This window comes from Marmota flaviventris, chromosome X (genome assembly GCF_047511675.1).
Source record: "Marmota flaviventris isolate mMarFla1 chromosome X, mMarFla1.hap1, whole genome shotgun sequence".
Classification (NCBI taxonomy): Eukaryota; Metazoa; Chordata; class Mammalia; order Rodentia; family Sciuridae; genus Marmota; species Marmota flaviventris.
Window position 1 is genome coordinate 1,659,791 of NC_092518.1, and position 13,965 is coordinate 1,673,755.

General features: G+C 48.4%; 1 protein-coding gene across 1 annotated transcript; it reads left to right on the forward strand.

The window, feature by feature from the left end:
* The first annotated feature begins 2,518 nt into the window (after positions 1-2,518).
* On the forward strand, positions 2,519-13,310 carry LOC114080993 (arylsulfatase H). Its single transcript, XM_027922557.2, has 9 exons — positions 2,519-2,652; positions 3,902-4,023; positions 5,675-5,800; positions 6,132-6,555; positions 7,670-7,806; positions 9,054-9,188; positions 10,753-10,915; positions 11,961-12,082; positions 12,943-13,310. The coding sequence occupies exons 1-9, from the start codon at positions 2,519-2,521 to the stop codon at positions 13,308-13,310; spliced, it is 1,731 nt and encodes a 576-aa protein (XP_027778358.2).
* Positions 13,311-13,965: the final 655 nt, after the last annotated feature.

A 13,965-nucleotide genomic window follows, 5' to 3' on the forward strand; every position in this document is an offset into this window, starting at 1 on the left:
TCTATCCATCTACTCATCCATCCATCCATGAAGTCAGTCTATCTATCCATCTCTTTCATCCATCCATAAACTCTATGTCTATTATCTATCTATCCAAATCTATCCATCTCTATTATGTATCTATCTATGTATCTATATATCTATCATCCATGTATCCATCTATTTATCTGTTTATCCATCCATTTTATCTATTTATCCATCCATACATACATACATACATAGATCTCTCCATCCATCCATGAACTATATCTATCCATCCATCCATCTTCCATCCATCTTATGTATCTATCCATCTACCCATGCATCCATCTCTCCATCCATCCATGAACTCTATCTCTCCATCTATCTTCCATCGATTTTATCTATCCATCTATCTATCCACCCATACATCCATTCATCTCTCCATCCATCCATAAATTCTCTCTATTATCTATCTCTATCTATCTATCTATCTATCTATCTATCTATCTATCTATAATCTCTCTATCTCTATTATGTATCTATCTATGTACCTATGTATCTTTCATCCATGTATCCATCTATTTATCTATTTATCCATCCATCTTCCATCTATCTTATCTATCTATCCATCCACCCACCCATCCATCTCTCATCAATCCATGAACTCTATCTATGTCTACCCATCCCTATTATGCATCTATCTATGTATCTATCATCTTCCATGTATCCATTTATCTGTTTATCCATCCATCTTATCTGTCCATCCATATATACATTCATACATACATCCATACATTGATCTCTCCATCCATCCATGAACTCTATCTATCCATCCATCCATCTTCCATCCATCTTATCTATCCATCTACCCATTCATCCATCTCTCCAATTATCCATGAAGTCAGTCTATCTATCCATCCATTCATCTATTCATTCATCCATCTTCCATCCATCTTGTCTATCTATCCACCCCCATCCATTCATCCATCTCTCCATCCATCCATAAACTTTACCTCTATTATCTATCTATCTATCTATCTATCTATCATCTATCCATCTCTATTATGCATCTATCTATGTATCTATCTTCCATGTATCCATCTGTTTATCTATATATCCATCTATCTTATCTGTCCATCCATCCATCCATCCATACATTGATTTCTCCACCCATCCATGAACTCCATCTATCTATCCACCCATCTTCCATCCATCTTATCTATCTATCCATTCACCCATATATCCATCCATCCATGAACTCTACCTACCTATCTATCCATCCATCCACCCATCCATCAATCTATCCATCCATCCATCTCTCCATCCATTATCTATCTCTATTATCTATGCATCTAACTCTATTGCTATCCTCTATTTATCTATCTATGCATCTCTGTATCTATGATCCATAGATGTATCTATGCATCTATCTCTATCATCCATCCATTTATCCTTGTACTAAGTATCCACCATCTGTCTACCATCTATCATGAATCTATCACCTATCACGCCTATCTATGCCTCTATGTGCATATCTATGTATTTAGCAGCTAATTCTCTCTCCATCTATCATATGTACATATCCATCCACCATCCATCATCTGTCCATCCATCATCTCTCTTATCTAGGTATGTATCCATCCTCCCATGCATTTGCTCTATCTGTCCGTCCATCCACCTATCATCTCTACCATCTGTGTATTGATCATCTATGTATCTCCATCATCCGTCCATCTCTGTCCTGTACCTACCTATCGTCACATCTCCACCTGCTCATGGAAATATTTCCCTTCCTACTTTGTTTTCTTTACCTGTGAGCTTACCCTCTGCAGGTATCATATTTTGTGAGATCTTGTTTCTGGCTGTCCTGCCAAACACCTCCAGGTCTGGCTTTCCTCTGTGGGACGTTCAGGACTCAGCTTAGAGTTGTGTTGTCAATGACAATTTATTACAGCCAAAGGACAAAAAAAAAACAACAAAATTAAGAACCCAAGAAATGAATAGACCATACAATCCTTTGCATATGCAATTTTAAGAATATGCAAAACTAATTTTTCTTTCTTCCTTCCTTCTTCCTCTCTCTCTCTCTCTCTCTCTCTCTCTCTCTCTCTCTCTTTCTCTCTCTCTCTCTCTCACACACACACACACACACACACTTTTGTGCGGAGGGGTACTAGGGACTGAACTCAGGGACCCTCGACCCCTGAGCCCCATCCCCAGCCCTATTTTGCATTTTATTTAGAGACAGGGTCTCACTCAGTTGCTTAAGGCCTCACTTTGGCTGAGGCTGGCCTCCAACTTGTGATCCTCCTGCTTTAGCCTCTGGAGCTGCTGGGATTACAGGTGTGTGTCACCGTGCGCGGCAAGACCTCACTTAAATTGCTCACATGTGGTACGATATTAACACAGAACATGACTACTTAAAAAAATACTGACTTTACAATAAGTTACCCAGGTGTATCCTATAATTATCTAAAATGCACACATTAATTTTTCTTCCTTTTTATTTTTTCTCCCCCCCACCAAAAAAAATGTTTTCAGGAAGCACTGGCTGTGGATGCCCCTATGCTGTCTGCTTGGTGGCCTGAATGGGACGTTTGTGACATGGAACTCCAGGCCCAATATCGTCCTGCTGATGGCGGACGACCTTGGTTTGGGTGACCTGGGCTGCTACGGTAATAACACCGTGAGGTAAAGATGCCTTGTGGGATGTCCGCCTGCTGTGTCGGAGCCCGTGACCCAACCCACGTCTCTGCCATCATGGGAATGCCAGAGTCCAACATCAGTATATCAGGGGTGGGGGGATAGCAGAGGTGGCCCAGGACGCTGGATGCAAAATGGATATTCATGCAGCATACAGTGGAGACTACAACATGCACGATGTGTCGTTTTGCACCTGGATAGTTTAACTGAGCCTCATTGTCCTCAAGCTTTGTCCATTTCAGAGACGATGTCGGAGCTTCCTACATTTCGTCTCTACTCACAGGAAATGCCCAGAAAAACCTCAGATGTGTCTGTGGAATTGTGAAAGTAACATGCTCAAGTTCATATGAGATTGTGACTGGATAGGCTTCTAGCCGCTTTTTCAAACTTAAAATTTTTCTCTCTCCTTTTTTTAAAAATCTGTAATCATTACAGATTTACACAAAATTTTGTATTGATTTTGGAGACTTGAAAACATTCAACAGAATGGGAAATAAATTCCATACTGTCACAATTTAGCTATTAAAGAGGCTGGTTTTTTTCTACAAGAAACCCATTAAAATTTTGTGTCATCTAAGTTCCTCGTTAATTTTAGGATAGTAATACCAACAACTGAACTCACTTTTCTATTGAAATGCACCTAAACGCAGACTCAAAATAAGTTATACCCAGGGAACGGTATTGTTATCCACTAATAGTTTTGCCTACAGAGTTGGTAGACCTCCCCCTTATTTTCAAGGATCTATTCCAAGATCCTAAGTCAATTTCTCAAACTTTGGAGAGTACTGAATCCTATATATGCTATTTTTTTCCCCTACTGTAGCAGGAAGGTAGCATATACAGGGTGGATACACTGAACAAAGGGATAATACATGTCCCTGGCAGGATGGCTCAAGAATACATCGTGGTTTTCAGAACAGTGTGCAATTTAAAAGTAACTGTTTATTTCTAGAATTGTCCACCTCATATTTTTGGACCAGGGTGGACCATGGGTAAGAGAAACCTCACAACCCCAAACTGCAGATAAAGAGTGAACTCTACTCTGTGCTCTGTCTGCTTGTAACTACCAAAGCATCTAACGAAGAAGATAGATCAAGGTATCAGATAGATAGAAGGGTGTATTTTAAAGTGTCCAGAAACAGTCATCTCAACCCAAAAGAGAACAACTTTGAATCTCAATCCTTTTTTGGGAGGGATTGGAAACCCACCTGCTAAATTCTCTATAATTTTCCTGCAGCACCCCTCACATTGACCGTCTGGCAAACGAGGGCGTGAGGCTCACCCAACACCTGGCAGCAGCCTCTGTCTGTACCCCGAGCCGGGCGGCTTTCCTCACTGGCCGGTACCCCATCCGATCAGGTAGGAGAGGGAAAGTGCAAGAGAATTTTGACTCATGGAAATTTCTTTTCTTCTTTCCTTCCATCCTTCCTTATTTCCTCCCTCCTCCTCCTTCTTTTCTTCTAATAATTATTTAAATTTTCTTTTGTAGGGTTGGAGATTACACCCAGAACCTCCCACATGTTAGGCAAGGGCTCTACCACTGAGCCACATCCCCAGCCCTTTTCAATTTTTATTTAGAGACAGGGTCTCACTAAGATGATTTGGGCCACGGTAAATTGCTGAGGCTGGCCTCCAACTTGCAATCCTCCTGCCTCAGCCTCCAGGGTTACTGGAATTACAGGTGCACACCACCACATCTGCCCAATAGTTCCATCTTTAAGTACCTCTGGAGAGATGCTGTCCCAGAATTATCCCTGAAGTGCCTCTGCATTCTCTTTCCCTTCCTCTTCAGTCCTTGTCACAAGGCAGCCATGTGCGGAGTCAGGTAGTCCATCAATCACATCACAAGGTTGGATTTGGGCTTTGAGGGATGGGAACCTGATGGTTTCTAGAGAAGAATCTAGTGGGACTCTAAGGAGGATTGAGTGGGGCAGGGACAGAAATGAGAAGGGCTCCTCCTAAGATGACTGAGTGTTTCACTGTGACCAAAGGATGTGACAAGAAAAAAAAAATAGGGGAATTAAAGTTTATTTTTGGCTCATGAGTCAGTCCATGGTTGGCTGATTCCACGGCTCTGGCCCAAGGGGAGGCAAAACAAGATGGCGGCAGGGCCTGGAGGAGGAGAGCAGTTCAGGACAGGGCACCAGGAGGCAGAGAGAGCTCTGCCCACCAGGGACAGGACAGAGACCCCAAAGGCCCAGCCCAGGGACCCCCTCCTCCAGCCACATCCCAACTGCTGCAGTCACCACCCAGTGAGTCCATTCAAGTGGATTAATCCATTGAGTACGTTATGGCCTTCATAATCAAATGATTTCATCTCTGAACTTTCTTGCACCGTCTCCCACAAAAGCTTTTGAGGGACACCTCAATCCGAACCATAACTCAGAGCCTGGTAGGAGGGACATCCTATGGTAAATTGGGACATTGTCCTCTTGAAGCTGTGTCCCAAGGTTGTGGCTTCAGAGATGAGAGTCAGAATATTTCATGCAGGTAGTTATCCAAACATGGCGCTGGATTATGCTGGGCTTGGTTGACATGGGTTGAAGCAGTTTCATGTTGGGATGTCCATTCCACATGCTGAAATTACTGAGGTCCCCAGGTCTGTTGCTCCCTAGTTCTGAAGTTGAAGGCACAAATTTACTTCAGGAGAAGAGATGTAGATGAGCGGTTTCCCTCTCTGGGCAAGTTGAAGTCCAGAAATCAAGTTCAAGGTCAGCCCTGTCCTGAGCTGCTCTCCTCCTCCAGGCCCTTGCAAAAGCTGAGTCTTCTTTTACAAGCAACAGCATTGGTGGGTTTTGGCACCCATGGGGCTCTCTGGACCCAGTCACACGGAGACACATAGGGTTGCTTCTGCAGCTATAAAAAGTAGAGGAACACATGGGACCAAAGGACATTGTTGGGGTGCAGGATGGGAGAATTTGGAACGTGTCGGGGTGAACCCTGGTATTTAGCAAAGATGATAACAGAAAGATTGACCGCGATGCTCATGTGTTAATTTTTATGAATTTAGGAATGGTTTCATCCAATAGTCTGAACCGTGGACTCACCTGGCTTGGTGGGTCTGGTGGGCTGCCCACCAACGAGACGACCTTGGCCAAGTTGTTGCAGCATCGGGGATACCGCACGGGACTCATAGGTAGGTCCCCGTCAAATGAATGAATAATAAAAAATAGAAGACAGATGGGACCCGTAAAGTAGTGCAAGTGACATAATTGAAGGATTATATCAAGGGAATCCTGCGCTCATGATGGGTTCCCTTGATAGGCGGCTCATGGAGAAAAATTCCACCTGGAGAATTTTGTCCACTTTCCAATGAGACAAACGAAGGGGTGATGGCATCCTCAGAAGGTCACCAGGGAGACCAAGAGGAGTCCACCATGATTAGAGTCCAAAAGCGACAATTAACATCCTCCCCCAGGGTGGTCACGGTGCACGCTGTGATGGGTGGACTTTTCTTCTCCTTCCAGGGAAGTGGCATCAGGGTTTGAGCTGCGCCTCTCGGGATGATCACTGCCACCACCCCCTCAACCACGGGTTCGACTACTTCTACGGGATGCCCTTCGGGCTCCTGAGCGATTGCCAGGCATCCAAGACCCCGGAGCTGCACCGCTGGCTGCGCATCCGGCTGTGGATCTCCACCTTGGTCCTCAGCCTGGTGCCCGTCCTGCTCCTGCTGCCCAACCTGGCCGGCTGGTTCTCGGTCCCGTGGAGCGTCATTGTCCTGTCTGCCCTTGTGGCTCTCCTCTTTTTCGTTTCCTGGTACTCCAGTTACGGGTTCGTCCGGCGCTGGAACTGCATCCTGATGAGGAACCACGAGATCGTCCAGCAGCCCATGAGGGAGGAGCGGGTCTCCGTGCTCATGTTGAAGGAAGCTCTCGCCTTTATTGACAGGTCTGGGTCCAGTCCTGGGGGCTCTAAAAACTTCACTGCCTTTGCATCTGTGTGTGTCTCGATGCGACAAATCTTTTCAGGGTGACGTTTTAGATATTCTTGAATTTTTCCTTGGATAGAAAAAAAAAAAAGAGTTAAGTTTCCTGCCATTTTTGCATGCAATTTCCTCCCCTGCTCTTGTCCATAACACTGGGGTGAGAGTATTTTAATGCAGATCCCCTCCGTGGGGACAGGTGTGCAGATACATTGAAATTCACGGTGGGTCTTGCTTTTGCTTTTCCTTAGAGACAGATGGAGGAAGACATCTCTATCCGTCAGCTGCTGGGGAGGGACCCTAGTTTTAAGATGTTTAGGTTCCTTACGAGCTAAGTGTATGTTCCAGGCATCATGAAGCAGGAAGAGGAAGAAATGAAAAAAGAGTCGTTTCTATAAATGTCATGTCATATATTTATTTATGTGCCCCTGTTCGCCCTCAGTTGGTACTTATTCACCCAGATGCTCTAGATGTATTGGTGTCTAAAAACCATATTCTGTTCAGAGACAGCCAGAAGAGTTCAGATATTCAACAACCCGTTCAATATTGAGACCTGTGTTACCAGGGAATAATGTGTTTTAGTACCTTTTTGGTCACAGTGACCCAAAGACCTCACAAACACAATGTAGAGGAGGAAAAGTTGACCTGGGGCTCATGATTTCCAAGGTTCAGTCCCTGGCTGGCCGACTCCATGGCTGTGGCCCAAGGGGAGCAGAACAAAATGGTGGCAGGGCCTGGAGGAGGAGAGCAGCTCAGGACAGGGCACCAGGGAGCAGAGACAGGGAGAATCCAGGGATAAAATATAGTCCCCAGAGGACTCCCCTAGTGACCTACCTCCTCCAGCCACACCCTACCTGCCCACATTGAATCAACTCAAGTGGATTAATCCACTGATTAGGCTACACCTCTCATAACCCAACCATTTCACCTCGGAACCTTCCTGTGCTTCCTCACTCATAAGCTTTTGAAGCCACCTCTTCTCCAACCCCCAACACGAGCTCTCCCCACCCACGGTCCCGCGTCCAGGTTGGGACTGGCTCTTGCTCCTGCCGCTGATTACCCCAACTTTCCACCCCTCAGGTACAAGCGAGAACCTTTCCTCCTCTTCGTCTCCTTTCTGCATGTGCACACTCCCCTCGTGACCAAGGAGAAGTTCGTGGGGCACAGTAAATTCGGGCTCTACGGGGATAATGTGGAAGAGATGGATTGGATGGTGGGTGAGTAGCGTGGCCCGTGGCGTTCAGTCTCAGATCCCTGGGCTGCAGCAAAGCCACTGGGGATGGGTGGTCTTCAGTGACGTCCGGCTTCTGGGACAGTCCTATCATGGACCCCCGTATACGTTGATCCAATGCATTGAATTATAACCTGGGTCAAAGTTCAACGATGCCCGTGACATACATTCCAAGATCACAGTCGCAGGTCATCATCGCAGGTCATCGGAGGTCAGCCATAGAGATGTTTCCATTTTAAAAACTAAAGACTCACTCGTGAGCCATTTGTTGCAAGATCAGTAAAATTGCATAATGGATAAAATCACCCTTCTGAGCTATTGGACGTGGAAGGAAAGCAAATTCTTGGCTAGTAGTGTCACAGGGCAGGCTCAGACGTTCGTGGGGGACAGCGTGGGCATTGGCCCAAAGCAAAGCCACGTGTCTCCAAGTCATGGCGAGGAGCACGGTATGGACGGCGGAGGTGATAAATTGGAGGCTGGGGCTGGGGAGGAAAGGGATGCATCCCGTCAGGCGAGGATGGTGACGTGCTGGTCGCTGACCCCCGCTATCTACGTGGATCGGAAGTTCTGCATGTTGAAGGGATGTTTGACTTCGTTTTAATTTTCCTTCCTCCTCTGAGAGGAGGGTTTGGAAGGGTCAGGAGACACATGCCAATCAATCATCACGGGGGGGCGGGGCTTGTGCCTCTGTGTAGGAGCCTTTTTGGTTTAATCCACTTTAATCCTGGGGACATGCGACCCTGAGCCCCGCCCCCAGCCCTATTTTGCATTTTATTTAGAGACAGGGTCTCCCTGAGCTGCTTAAGGCCTCCCTTTGGTGGAGGCTGGCTTGGATCTCATGATCCTCCTTCCTCAGCCTCCCAAGCCGCTGGGATGACAGGCATGTGTCACCGCTGTGCCCGGCTAAAGCGATTTCTAGTAGGCCTGGGTGACCGTATATATGGAGGTGCCTGTCCTGTCACTGTGTCATCTCTACATATTTTGCACATGTCCTGCGCACACCCTGAGTGTTTAGGGGACTGTGTCCAGGAGATGTCTGCGGCTGCCTTCCCACCTGCGGGGCTGTGCATGTCCTGCTGTGTGGCACGGGCAGGGCCGTCCCAGGACGGTGACTTCTGGATTCTGCAGGACGCTCAGTGCAGCCGCTGGCCGGTCCCCTGCTGTCTGAGGGGGTGCACAGGGCGGGGACAGCCCATGGCCTGCCGTGACGGCCCTCTTTGTGACCTCTCCCAGGTAAGATCCTGGAGGCCCTGGAGCAGGAGCGACTGAGCAACCGCACCCTGGTGCACTTCACCTCCGACAACGGCGGCCGCCTGGAGGCACTCGACGGGGCGGCCCGGCTGGGCGGCTGGAACGGCGTCTACCAAGGTGACAGCCGGGGGGACACCGGCTCTGCCCTGGATACTGCCCAGGCTCTGCTGCCTGGAGACACCTTCCCGTCCATCATGAGGCTGCGGCCTCTGGGGGGCTTCCGAGGGCTGGAGGTGAAAATGTTAGGGGTGGTGACAACCTTGGGACAACAAATTTATGGGACCTCACAGGCCACCAACGGCAGGGCTTCCCAGTGTCCACACTGTGGGCCTCTGGCGCTGGGGGTGCTCTGGGGTGGGCTGTGCTGTGCGCTGCAGGAGGTGGAGCAGCCTCTCTGGGCCCCACACACCAGGAGCCAGGAGCAGCCCCACCCAGGGTGTGAGAGCCACCTGGACAGACAGCATGGGTAGATGACAGAAAGATAGATGGACAGACAGAATTGGCAGATGACAGATAGATAGATGGACTGATAGACAGGATGGATAGATGATAAAAGATAGATAGGATACATAGACAGGATGGATAGATGATAGATGATAGATAGATAGATGATAGACAGAATAGGTAGACGACAGATAGATAGATAAGACAGAATTGGTAGATGACAGATGATAGATGATGGACAGAGAGTGTCCTGCAGTCTCCCCTGCACTGGGGGCCTCTGGGGCTGGGGGTTCTCTGGGGTGGGCTGAGCTGTGCGCTGCAGGAGGTGGAGCAGCCTCTCTGGGCTCTGGCATAACTCCAAGCTATGACAACTGAAAGTGTCCCCAAACATAGCCCGGTGCCCTTTATGGGAAGCAGATCCTTCCACCTCCCTCCGAGGTAGTTTATTCAACAACTCATCTGCTCCTGGGGCATCGCAAAACTTCACCAACACAAAGACAATTTGAAAAAGGAATTCGAAGTTGGCTCTTTTCTTCTTATCTTGGAAAACACCTCTTCGGAAAAACTAGGGTATCAGGGTTTCCATACCTTACATCATCTAGCTGGGCGCGGTGACGCACCCCTGTCATCCCAGTGGCTCGGGAGGCTGAGGCAGGAGGATCACAGGTTAGAGGCCAGCCTCAGCAACTCCATGAGACTCTGTCTCAAAATCAAAAATTAAAAAGGGCTGGGGATGTGGCTCAGCGGTTAAGCACCCCTGGGATCAATCCCTGGTCCCCAAACATAGGTGTGTATCTAATTTAATCCACGTAGTCATCTCCGCGTGTGTGAGCACAGCCCTCCGTGTTCACACAGAGATGAAATTGCCTTACGATGCATTTCTCAGGAGGAATGCACCCCCCGTTTTTTAAGCAATGCACACACACACACACACACACACATGCACCAACTGTATACGATGAATTAATACCAAAATGCCATTATGTGGCTCTACGTGTGTGTGTGTGTATACAGTCAGGAAAACTATCTGCACCTATTCTGATTAGTGTTGTGGTTCTTGAGCCTGCACATGTGTTGCTTTTGGCCTTGCTAAATTGCTGAGGCTGGCCTCCAACTGGCGATCCTCCAGCCTCAGCCTCCCCAGCTGCTGGGAGGACAGGCGTGCACCAGTGCACCCGGCTGGACTGGTCTTTCTGTTCCCTAGAGAACCATCTTCCTCCCCCATCTTTGGTCGCAGGTGGCAGCGGCATGGCCGGGTGGGAAGGGGGCATCCGCGTGCCTGGGATCTTCCGCTGGCCCACCGTGCTGCAGCCTGGGAAGGTGATTGAGGAGCCCACGAGTCTGATGGACCTTTTCCCAACGCTGTCTTACGTCGGGGGAGGGATCTTGCCCCACGACAGGTAGGAAAACAGACCCTGCTCACGGGGAGGGATGTGTTTGGAGGCATGTGGGGGGTACTGCTTCCTGTGGGGACCCAGCTCCCTCCCTGCTGGGCATGTGGTGCAGTATGTTGGAACATGTCTTAGTGTCCGCTTTCCTATAAATGACCATCTTACCCCTTTCCATTTTTATAGAATCCCCCTCCACTTACACAGTTTCCCCTTAGACTGCTCTAGCTTCTGCATATGAGAGAAAACATCCAGCCTTTGACTTGCTGAGTGTGGCTTATTTCACTCAGCATGATGTTCTCCAGTTCCCCTATTGATGGGCAAATACTATATTTCCATCCTTCTTTATGGCTGTGTAATATTCCACTCTACAGATCCCACATTGTCTTGATCCTTTCATCTGACTTATATCCTTATGTGCACGTGCTGGGTCGCCCTCAGAACTAGGATCCAACCCTGATGCATGTTGACAACCTTCATAGCTCCCAGGCCACCAAGGTCCCTTACTATCAGTGGATTCCCCGTGTGCAGATTGGACCAACCGTCAATCCGTTGGGGAATCATTTACGTCTGCACTGAACGTGCACAGAATTTTTTTTTCTTGACATTATTCCCTGTACAATAGAATTTCTCAACTATTTTCTATCATTTATGAAAATGCTGACAACTATAAATAAATAAACGTACAGATAAGCCATTGCGTTAAGTGTAATCGGTCATCTCGTGAAGATCTAAGATGTGTAGGGTCACAGGGAGCGAGTACCCCATGTCATGAAAGGGACTTGGGCATTATATTTAGCATCCACCACATTTAAAAGGCAGCTTCCGCTTGCTCAATATGTCTCTGGATGAATAAAAGGTGCATTTATTGAATCGTCCGCGTAGTAAATGATGGAAACTGGGCTGGGGTCAGCTCGGAGCTTTTCCTGGGCTGCAGGACATTTCCGTGATCCATGTCTTCCAACCCGGGACCTGAGTCCCAAGAGTCTCCTCCTTGGCTCCTGCTGGTACCCAGCGCCCGGCTCACCCACTTCCCCCCGTGCCCTTCTCTCCTAAGGGTGATTGACGGCCGTAACCTCATGCCCCTCCTGGAGGGCAGGGTGGCCCACTCAGACCACGAGTTCCTCTTCCACTACTGCGGCACCTACCTGCACACCGTCCGGTGGCACCAGAAGGATTGTGAGTACGGAGACCGTGGGCGTGGGGAAGCGGGAGAAGGGATGGTCTCTGCCTTTCTAACCTGGGCAGGAAGGAGGAGGGGGAGATGGAGGGAGGGAAGAAGGGTGGACTCTGCCCATGGACTTCTGACCATCTCAGTTCTGACAGTGGCGTTGGCTTTAGATAATTCTCCACGGGGCTCACGCCCCAGCAGATCCGAGTTCCATTTGGGGTTGGCATCTCCATGATCATGGTGGCCACCAGGAGTGGAGGTTGCTCAAAGGCCCCGGCTCGGAGCTGCCAGATGACTGGGCTGTTCCACTCCTTGGGATTTATCCAAAGTGAACCAAGATCATGCATTTTGGTTGATCCTGGGTATGTGCAAACCCGTGTTTAGAGAAGCATGGTTCATAGTAGCCAAAGCACAGGACCCCCAGAGGTGTCCATCAGCAAATGGATGGATCAAGAGAATGTGGACAATGGAGTATTACGCAGCCATAAAAAATGACATTATGGAATTTACAAGAAAATGGATGCAACTGGAGACCATCCTGCTGAGTGAAATAACCCAGACTCAGCAAGTCTTATGTTTTCTTATGTATGTGGAAGTTAGAGAGGAAAAAAGAGAGAATCTCATAAAAATGGAAGAAAGACCAGTAGAGTCCAGGAAATGGCACAGGGAGAGGGAAGAGGGGCGGTATTGGGAAATTAAACTCACCAAATTATGTTGGGTTCATGTACAAATCTGAATCAATGCACCCCAGGGTTATTCACAATTATAATGCACCAAGAAAAGATTGGAAAATGGAGATATATGTTTTCCCAGAAGCCACCTGTAACCCATCACAAACGCCATGTCACACTGGAGATGTCTTTTTCAGGCGGTACTGTGTGGAAGGCCCATTATGTGACGCCCAACTTCCACCCCGAGGGATCCGGCGCCTGCTACGGAAGCGCCATGTGTTCCTGTTCTGGGGACGTGACCCACCATGACCCACCGCTCCTCTTCGACATCTCCAGAGACCCTTCTGAGTCCCAACCACTTACTTCCGACAATGAAGCCTTGTTCGACTCCATCATCAAGAAGATCGAGGCCGCCATAAAGGAGCACCGTGGGTCCCTGACGCCTGTCCCTCGACAGTTATCTGTGTTCCACACCATTTGGAAACCGTGGCTGCAGCCATGCTGTGGGACCTTCCCCTTCTGTGGCTGTGACAAAGAAAGTGACATCCTGCCCACCGCTCCGTGAGCAGTGGGGTCACTAGTTACCCACCACAGACACGCTGTGTCAGTCAGATTTCCATTACTGTGACAAAACACCTGAGAAAAGTCAACTTAGCTGGGAAAGATTCATTGGGGACTCATGGTTTTGAAGGTTCAGTCCATGGTGGGCCAACTCCATGGCTCTGGCCCAATGGGAGGCAGAACAAAATGGCGGCAGGGCCTGGGGGAGGAGAGCAGCTCAGGACAGGGCAGCCTGGTACCAGAGAGAAAGGAGCCAGGGACAGGATATAGTCCCCATGGCCACTTTCCATTGTCTTATTTTGTCCCAATAGGTCCTAACTCCTTCAGTTCCCACCATTTTTCAATGGTCCATTCAAGTGTGAACCCATCAATGGATTCACCCACTGAGGAGCTCAGGAGTCATAGGGGAACATTCCAGATCCAAGCCACACCACACGCCTGAGTGGGTCTACCATTTTGGATCAAAATGGAGGCCACCACCTTGTTCCAATCCCCAGCTTTTAGCTCCCCTTCAAGTTGTGTTGGGAGCCTACAGACAGGAACGTGGATTCCGTGCCACTATTGGGAGGGGGTCCAGTGAGTAACCCCTCCTTGCACCTAATAAATCAGAGTCATTTCATGTCCCCAGGGGGGTCTCCATGGAGCCTGAGCATCCTGCT